This window comes from Carassius gibelio, chromosome A8 (genome assembly GCF_023724105.1).
Source record: "Carassius gibelio isolate Cgi1373 ecotype wild population from Czech Republic chromosome A8, carGib1.2-hapl.c, whole genome shotgun sequence".
Lineage (NCBI taxonomy): Eukaryota > Metazoa > Chordata > Actinopteri > Cypriniformes > Cyprinidae > Carassius > Carassius gibelio.
In genome coordinates this window covers 13,547,796-13,557,627 of record NC_068378.1, presented here as the reverse complement: position 1 = coordinate 13,557,627, position 9,832 = coordinate 13,547,796, and the positions used below count along the sequence as shown (strand labels likewise).

At 34.4% G+C, this 9,832-nt stretch overlaps 1 protein-coding gene across 1 annotated transcript in view; it reads right to left on the bottom strand.

The window, feature by feature from the left end:
• Positions 1-3,952: 3,952 nt before the first annotated feature.
• Positions 3,953-9,832, bottom strand: part of LOC128018500 (importin-11) — a 130,950-nt gene continuing 125,070 nt past the window's right edge. The window contains exon 30 of the mRNA XM_052604051.1: positions 3,953-5,067. Coding sequence (XP_052460011.1) covers positions 4,903-5,067 — 165 coding nt within the window. The 3' untranslated portion in view covers positions 3,953-4,902. The remainder of the gene's footprint in view (positions 5,068-9,832) is intronic.

Here is a 9,832-nt window from a genome sequence, read left to right as displayed (position 1 = left end):
TGCTTGGATACAGCACTCTATAAACAGACCGCTTCTTTGGCAATGAATGTTTGTGGCTTACCCTCCTCGTGAAGGGTGTTAATGATTGTCTTCTGGATAACTGTCAGATCAGCAGTCTTCCCCATGATTGTGTAGAATAGTGAACCAAACTGAGAAACCATTTTGAAAGCTCAGGAAACATTTGCAGGCGTTTTGAGTTGATTAGCTTGACTGGCATGTCACCATATTATAATTTGTTGAGATTATGAATTGTTGAGTTTTTGTTAAATGTGAGCCAAAATCATCACATTTAAAAGAACCAAAGACTAAAACTACTTCAGTCTGTGTGCATCGAATTTATTTAATATACAATTTTCACAAGTTGAGTTGAATTACTGAAATAAATGAACTTTTCCACAACATTCTAATTTATTGATAGGCACCTGTATGCATGAATGAAATGAAATCTGAAAATATTTTTGGTCCTTATGCTGTATTGAATTTAATTCCATGATTCCAGAAGTTTCAAGAACTGATTTTTTTTATTTCCAGTACTTTATTTGTATCTTACATATTGTACTTTCTTCGTGAATTCAACCAGTTATATTACTATAAATATTTTAGAGCTTGACAAATGTATATCACAGAAATTGTAATGACTTATTTTATATACATTACACACTAGTCAACATTTGAAGTGGATCAAAACCTTACCAAATTATTTTTCTTGTCTTAGGACAACTTTGATTAACTTTTTTGATCCACTTGAAATGTTAACTACTGTGTATGTGTGTTTGTTTATATATATATATATATATATATATATATACACATATATATATATATATATATACATACATATATATATATATATATATATATATATACATATATATATATATATATATATATATATATATATACATATACATATATATATATATATATATATATATATATACAGTATTGTTCAAAATAATAGCAGTACAATGTGACTAACCAGAATAATCAAGGTTTTTAGTATATTTTTTATTGCTACGTGGCAAACAAGTTACCAGTAGGTTCAGTAGATTGTCAGAAAACAAACAAGACCCAGCATTCATGATATGCACGCTCTTAAGGCTGTGCAATTGGGCAATTAGTTGAAAGGGGTGTGTTCAAAAAAATAGCAGTGTCTACCTTTGACTGTACAAACTCAAAACTATTTTGTACAAACATTTTTTTTTTCTGGGATTTAGCAATCCTGTGAATCACTAAACTAATATTTAGTTGTATGACCACAGTTTTTTAAAACTGCTTGACATCTGTGTGGCATGGAGTCAACCAACTTGTGGCACCTCTCAGCTGTTATTCCACTCCATGATTCTTTAACAACATTCCACAATTCATTCACATTTCTTGGTTTTGCTTCAGAAACAGCATTTTTGATATCACCCCACAAGTTCTCAATTGGATTAAGGTCTGGAGATTGGGCTGGCCACTCCATAACATTAATTTTGTTGGTTTGGAACCAAGACTTTGCCTGTTTACTAGTGTGTTTTGGGTCATTGTCTTGTTGAAACAACCATTTCAAGGGCATGTCCTCTTCAGCATAGGGCAACATGACCTCTTCAAGTATTTTAACATATGCAAACTGATCCATGATCCCTGGTATGCGATAAATAGGCCCAACACCATAGTAGGAGAAACATGCCCATATCATGATGCTTGCACCTCCATGCTTCACTGTCTTCACTGTGTACTGTGGCTTGAATTCAGAGTTTGGGGGTCATCTCACAAACTGCCTGTGGCCCTTGGACCCAAAAAGAACAATTTTACTCTCATCAGTCCACAAAATGTTCCTCCATTTCTCTTTAGGCCAGTTAATGTGTTCTTTGGCAAATTGTAACCTCTTCTGCACATGCCTTTTTTTTAACAGAGGGACTTTGCGGGGGATTCTTGAAAATAGATTAGCTTCACACAGACGTCTTCTAACTGTCACAGTACTTACAGGTAACTCCAGACTGTCTTTGATCATCCTGGAGGTGATCATTGGCTGAGCCTTTGCCATTCTGGTTATTCTTCTATCCATTTTGATGGTTGTCTTCCGTTTTCTTCCACGTCTCTCTGGTTTTGCTCTCCATTTTAAGGCATTGGAGATCATTTTAGCTGAACAGCCTATCATTTTTTGCACCTCTTTATAGGTTTTCCCCTCTCTAATCAACTTTTTAATCAAAGTACGCTGTTCTTCTGAACAATGTCTTGAACGACCCATTTTCCTCAGCTTTCAAATGCATGTTCAACAAGTGTTGGCTTCATCCTTAAATAGGGGCCACCTGATTCACACCTGTTTCTTCACAAAATTTATGACCTCAGTGATTGAATGCCACACTGCTATTTTTTTGAACACACCCCTTTCAACTAATTCAACTAATTGCCCAATTGCACAGCCTTAAGAGCGTGCATATCATGAATGCTGGGTCTCATTTGTTTTCTGACAATCTACTGAACCTACTGGTAACTTGTTTGCCACGTAGCAATAAAAAAATATACGAAAAACCTTGATTATTCTGGTTAGTCACATTGTACTGCTATTATTTTGAACAATACTGTATATATATATATATATATCCCTCAGTTGTGCTCAGTGTGAAAAGATGGATTTCAAAATCATAGACACTGTTGGAAAGGAGTAAATGTATATTCATATTAATACATACTTTACTTCTCAGGTCTGTTAATTTTTTCCAGGTTTTAATCACACAAACACACAAAGAATACATAAAATAAATGGGATGCAATTATTTTGTCTTGCTTTAAATCATTTTAAGCCATCTTTTGGCCCCATTAGAATTTGAAATGAAGTTCAGCTATATTATTAGTTTCAGCTGCTGTAAGAGCCAAAGCAATCTGAAAATTTCTGCATGTCTCTGAATGAATGTATGATATCAGCTCGGTTTTCTGCTTTATTAAACAAAAAGGTTCAGCTGCCAGCTTGGTTTTATGAGATACCAGTCAACAATATTGCTTTTTGCCAGTCATCAAGAATGGATACACTCCCAACCAGGCCTTCTTATTAATCTGAATCAAATGTCAAGGTCTAAATGTAATGTTTTACTGGCCTTAAACATTTCATACTGTCAGTAAAATTGCAGATGCAATATCTTTCATAAAAATATGTTTGTGGAAATATTAAGATATATTGTTGTTGTTGTGTATTTCTGATTCAAATAATGGTGTATCCGTCCCAATCCATGAATGAACAGACATCACCATAAAAAGAAAAAAAAAGGAAGAAAAAAAAGAGAAAGAAACGTGCCGCTCTATTTGCTAAACATTTTTTTCAGTTTCTGCTATATTTCAGTGCAATCTGGCGGTCAGTGAACTGACTGCGGGTGGCCCGTGGGTGTGTGAAGTTGAGACTAATAGTTTAAGACTTTGATGGCAGACCTATTAAACAACAGAAGTGAACCAGCAATGGGTTTGCCTGAATCAATCTCAGGACCCTTTTTTGCTCGGAAAGCCAGTTTCTAAACAGATCACCTTAAGGTTAGCTAGCCTTAAAATGAACACCACTTAAGACTTCCACTTTAAAGTCAAGTATTAGCCAAGAACTTGATCACTATGGAGGCGTGAATTGAGAGACGTAAATAATAACCATAATTCCAGAAATACCACATGTAATTGGACGTGATTCACACATCTTGCCACCAGGGACTGTTTCTGGTTATTACATCAGCAAGAGAGAGTGGGCTTTATAGAGTGAAGAAAGCAAGATCATTGGAAGCTGCCAGGCCAAAACTATTCACCCAAGTGGATTAAATGCTCTTTGTTTTGCTTTTGTGTTTTATTTAATTATTTCATCTATTTTTAATACTACACTCCAAAGCTCAGCTTTGACCGCCTCTTGATTTCTGTTCCTTAGGTCATGGTAAAAAACACAATGAAAACGTCCGCCATTAGGTTTATACAAGCAAGCTAACAAAGCGAGCAGTGATTTTCAGACTATACTGAACTTTATTGAAGCTGCATCAATGAAAAAATAGGGATCATACTTGAAAATAAAACTACTGAGCGTAATGTGCTGTAATGTAACATATGCATGTTATTACAGATGTAAGATTCAACATCAGGTGTGTTAATGGTGGATAAATAAGGCTTAAAGCATAAGGCTTTTATTCAGACTCAAAATTAATTTCACAGTGACATTCGTTCTACTGTATGACTGTGCTTTTTAACATCCCATTTTCAACTAAAAATATTTCTATAAAGGTATACGCACTAATAATAGCGTGTACATAAAAAAAAAGAAAAAAGCTTGCTACGTTAGTAAGAATATTCACTCATACATTTGCGATGTACTTGTGATTAAAATAGACATTTGTTTCATTAAATTGATGTATTTGGTTCTTATGATCTCCTGTGAACCTCATGTGAGAGGTACAGTGTTGGAGCATTAGCAGCAAAAGTTATGGGAAGGTAAACATTTACATCCATCCATTTTTCATTATGCGCATCTGATATGAAAATACTTTCAATCAAAAATGTTAATGACTTTTTAGTAGTTCCTGATATACTGAACTTGGAGAAAACGTGATTGGTAAAGCCACCAGAGGAAAAAAATGTATTGTTGTCATGCAGTGTATTTTACATAAATACAAAAATTACAACTTTTTAAATGAAGACTCAGTGTAAACACTGCTTGGGCCCTTCAATTGGTGCTTTCAAAACTTTTCCCATTACAAAAACTTGGCAGCACAACTTTCCTTCTTACGTCTCTTTTTTTCAGTCTAAGTTTTTTTCCCCTCTGCCCAGTCTCAAACTTTGAAAGGTGTGTTTGAGGAAGCAAACGAAAGTGTGTGTTCAAAAAATATGGAAGCTCTTTTCTCTGGGTTATCATTAAAATGCATTAACAGTCTTTAACAGTCTGCTGTCGCCTCTTCCTCACATGCCGTGGATGAACTCTTGCAGCTGTCGCACGATCTCAGTGTCCACCGTCTCCATGAGAGCCTGAAAGCCCTGGTCCCCCATCAACACCTGCTGAGCCTTCAGCTTCTCATAGACAAACTGCTGAAGAGAGACGCAGTGCACAGGGTCCTCAAGAGCCAGCTATAGAGGAAGAAAAAAAAACACATTATGAGCATCACAAATGACACGTTCTACTAATACATTAGCTTCTAATAATAAATGGTAATCAAAACAGTTATTAAATCCATCTTTTTTTTATTCACTTAATTGGACCTTTTCAACATCTCTCAATCTCTTTCCATCTTCTCAATTTTTATAAATATTAACTAAGCTGAACCATTCAACCCTGTTATCCAGTTTATTTTAGTTTATTTCGTTCAACCCCAAAATGAGATTCTACCATTAATTACTGGGTTATAAAATGGTTCAGCTGTGTTGTTGTCTATGCAGGGTCAGAAAGCTCTAGTAATTAATAACAGAGTTCGGGTGAACTAACACTAAGGGAAAAAGTGACTGATTATCAACAAATATTTCCTTTCAATATATTGGAAACATGTTCATCAGTAGCTATAAAACTTTTTTTTCCTAAATGTATACTGAATCAGAGCCTAATTTTAGAATTTTTTTTTTTTTTTTTTTTTGGTTTGGGGGGGTGGGGGGTTCAAAATCAAAATTCACACCAAGATAAAAAAAAGGTGAGACCCAGCATTAGAATTCCAATAAAACATCTACCTGCTTACAGAAAAAAGTGCAATGATACCAGCAACCATTATGATGCTAAAAAAGCAACTGAAAAAGCCTGTTTTTAAGTCTTCTTGAAGAACTGCTTTGATATAAGACAAATACACAGGATATTGATTAGGTGATAAGGGATTAATGTAAGATTTGCAGATAAGGAAACCTTTTCAATACTGGACCATGATCCTAATAATAGTTGTCTGCTTTCCTTTTTCTAAATCATATCTATTCAATATCGATTTAAAATCCATAGACAATTGTGAAGAAATTTTCTTGGTGTTAAAGCACAGGCACTGATCCGAGCTCTTATCATGTGACTTAACACATGAAGACAGAAATGATAATACATTCCCTCTGAGTATTTATATGCTAGTCACTGCTGTGGCCGCCTGCGCTAAAACAAAGGGCTGACATCTAGACCCTCATTAAGATGAATTCATTAATTGAGTTTGCTTTCCATTGCACAGACAACACAGTATCATACTTACTTTCTGTCATACACTGTGAAACATAACACATGATTAGAGTTTATTGCTAAAATGACTCAAACTACTGTGGGATAGAAACCCTATTCTATTACATCTTCTGTCTGAATCACTTCTCTTCCATGAGCAACAATGATTTCAAATCCTCTCATTTATATTTAATGCTTTTTCATATTTTTATAAAGTATCTTTATATTTTCAGTAGTTATGAAAATTCAAGCTTTAGTTGCATAAATGAACCTGATGCTTCTGTCTCTATTATGCAACAAATGACTAGAAACATCTAAGTAAATGCAACACAGCAGGAAATTGATTTAGGATGGTGTCATTTCCACCCTCTTTTTGACACTTGCTGATTGATATATTGACGACTTGATCCTTTCATTCAAACTCAACCACAATGTTATGGTTGTAAATATTTCATAAACAGCTCATTAATACATTATACTTTTATTTAAGAAAAAACATTCAGGTCATGAAGCGTACATCTGTCAATGTGATGAGCACTAACAAAGCCAGCTTTGATTTTATTTGTGATTATACATATAATTCACATTAAATTAACTCAACAGCTACTCTGCGCGGCATGTGAAAAATAAAGAAAAAAAAGAATTATTCCAAATGCCTCATCTGGTTACTGTAATATCCTACAAAAAGTTAAACATGACAAATGTCTGACACAGTCTTTCTCCCTCTCCCTGCACATAATACTGGTGTAAAACACAGGACTCAACATTTACCCTCCTTGAGACTTTTGCACAGAAAACACTCGCAGCAGATCTTCCTATGAGGCGTTTGATCACACTGATTCAACTGACAGGCAAAGGTGTCTAAAAATGTGAATATAACCACCAGAAGCATCAGGCTCATTCACGACCCCTCTGGAGTCAGATGCAAAAATAATCTAACAAGATCAGATTATTTTTTTCAGTGTCTGAAAAAAAGAAAAAAAAGAAAAAAAAATATATTTCCTGGTGTCTGAACCTAATGGACTGTTTGTGTTCTTCATATATTTAGTCCAGAGGGATTTAACCTTAATAGCTGTTTATTTTTCTTTTGAAGCAAAGTCATAATGGATTGATTTCACTTAAGCACTACATTTAAACTTCTAGCTATACACACAAAGTAATATACACTAAATCTATAACCCAATTACACCAGATGACATTTTAACATTTCAGAGTAAGACTCACTGCTGAATGAATCACAGTGTTTCAAAGCCAAGGGTCTTCTGAGGAGTTTAAAGGTACCCTTTGTAATTTCTTCTATATGCTGGGAATATGATAGCAGGCTAAGAATTGTATTAACAAATAATAGTGTGAATGTAGCATCTTATACTATATTACTAATATTAGTAGGGATGCACGATAATATCGGTACAACATCGGTATGAATATTTCTGCCGATGAGCCAAACCGATATTCTCCAAGTGAAATAATTGACCTATTTTTCAGATGAGAATGTCTACATTTGTAAAATAATACATTTATCGTATAATCAGTACAGTAGAGATACATGGATTTCTCTTCAGTAAAATTAAATTAAATTTATCAGGCGAAAAATTTGTATATATATCGGTATCGGCCAAAATTATTTTGAAAATATCGGCATATCGAATATCGGCCAAAATCCAATATCGTGCATCCCTAAATATTAGTTCAAAAATTTGTGCTCGGTAAGACTGTAAATCTCTCATGCTCACCAAGGCTTCATTTATTTGATCGACAAACAAACAACAAAAAACGTAAAACACTAATATTGTGAAAAATTATTACAATTAATTGATTTACTGATTAACTGTTCAAGGTTCAAAAGAACAGCATTTAAATTAAATTAAATTAAACGTATGCATTTAGCAGACGCTTTTATCCAAAGCGACTTACAGTGCATTCAGGCTATCAATTTTTACCCATCATATTTATTATTATATATTTATATTTATTTATTTGAAACTGAAATATTCTGTAACATTTCAAAAAGGCTTTACTGTCACTTTTGATTGATTTAATGCACCTTTGCAAAGTATTCATTTCCTTAAAAAAAAAAACGACTGCCCTCCAAACTTTGAGTGTAGTATGCATATTAATTAGAAAATAAACAAAAACATCCACAAAGTAAAACAGAAAAACTATATTGCTAGTAGTTTATTATTAATACGTTTTCACATGCTGCTGCAAGTTTCTCAAAATTTGCCACCATGATAATTAGAAGTCATCAGATCACACTTAATAATTACCACAATTATGTACCACGATATCATGGAAAAATGTAACACCATGTGTCTATCAACACTAGACTGCAACTTAACAAAACTGCATTGCTACTGAAAAACGTCATGATAAAAAAAAAAGGGTAATTTACTGCTGAGAAAAGTAGTTTTCACAGAGCACCGCGTTGACACACACACACACACACACACACAGCTGATATACACTTAAAAAAAAACTATAACCCAATTACACCAGATGACATCAGCATGTTTCATACAGAGTCTGGCGTTAAGAGCTTTTCCAGCATATTGGTGTGAAACACATCTGACCCTTCATGTTTATTACTTGACCTTCGATGAGTTTTAAGATGTAACTGTAAAACTCTAAAACGGCATTCCTATAAAAAACTTGGTTTTTTTTGATGTGAGGTTATTCAGAATAAAATTAAATGAGCTGTCTACAAAAATAAAATATTAATAAAAGAACCTCCAGCAAATCCAGTCTCTCTGTAATGCAGCTGCTGATAAGAAAGGCACTCTGACGCCCCAAACAAAGCTCCTCTTTTCTCCATGAGCTGGAAATCACATCATGCTGGTGCTTTTAAAATAACGACCTCATAGTTACAGTATCAATGGTGAAACACAGGAATCAATTGATTCAGGATAAATGGTGAGGCTTGTGACCTTGGTAGTCATACAGAATTATACATACCGACTCAATCAGATCTCTCCAGTGATCCGATGTAACCTTGATGTTTTCCTGGGAACACGATCAATACACCTATCAATTGTAACTGGACAGCTTCAAAATAAAAATAAAAATAGCGGTTTTAAACTACACGGTTTGCTCAAAGAAGCATCCTTGAGCTTTGAGTTATAGACATGTTCACTGTCATTAGTAGTATAAAAACGTACAAGGATTTTTTTTTTTTATTAAATGGATGAAATGGCAGAATGCAATTGTGATGCACACAAAACAGCATCTACTGCCAAACGTGTAGGTCGAATGACAATAGGAAACACCATCGTTGGCTCTCGCACAGGAGAGACCCTGATTTTGAGAGAGTATTATTATCTCTACGGAAAATCAATTAGTTCTGGAAAGAAGAGTGGAATCTGAAGTCCTCAAAATGGGTTGTTATCGCAAGACATGAATCCTTCTGCATAACCTAAACCTCCAAAAGCATAAAAACTATGCATTGTTGAGATCTAAAAATGACAGTCAGACACAGAACGCACTTGGACCTTGAACACTTGAAGGGTTTTGTCGAAAAACAAGGACGACTTTAAGGAAGAAGGCACTCTGAAAAAGAACTTTGTAGTATTATTCTGAGCAAAGCCAGTGCTATAAAGCAAGAGAGGCCTCTGGAAGAAACCCTGCCTGAGCCTCTGAGAACTTTAAATGGATTTTCATCAAATTAATAAAGTAAAAAACTATGAAGAGTACATGCCAATAAAGTCAAGCATACTCAAA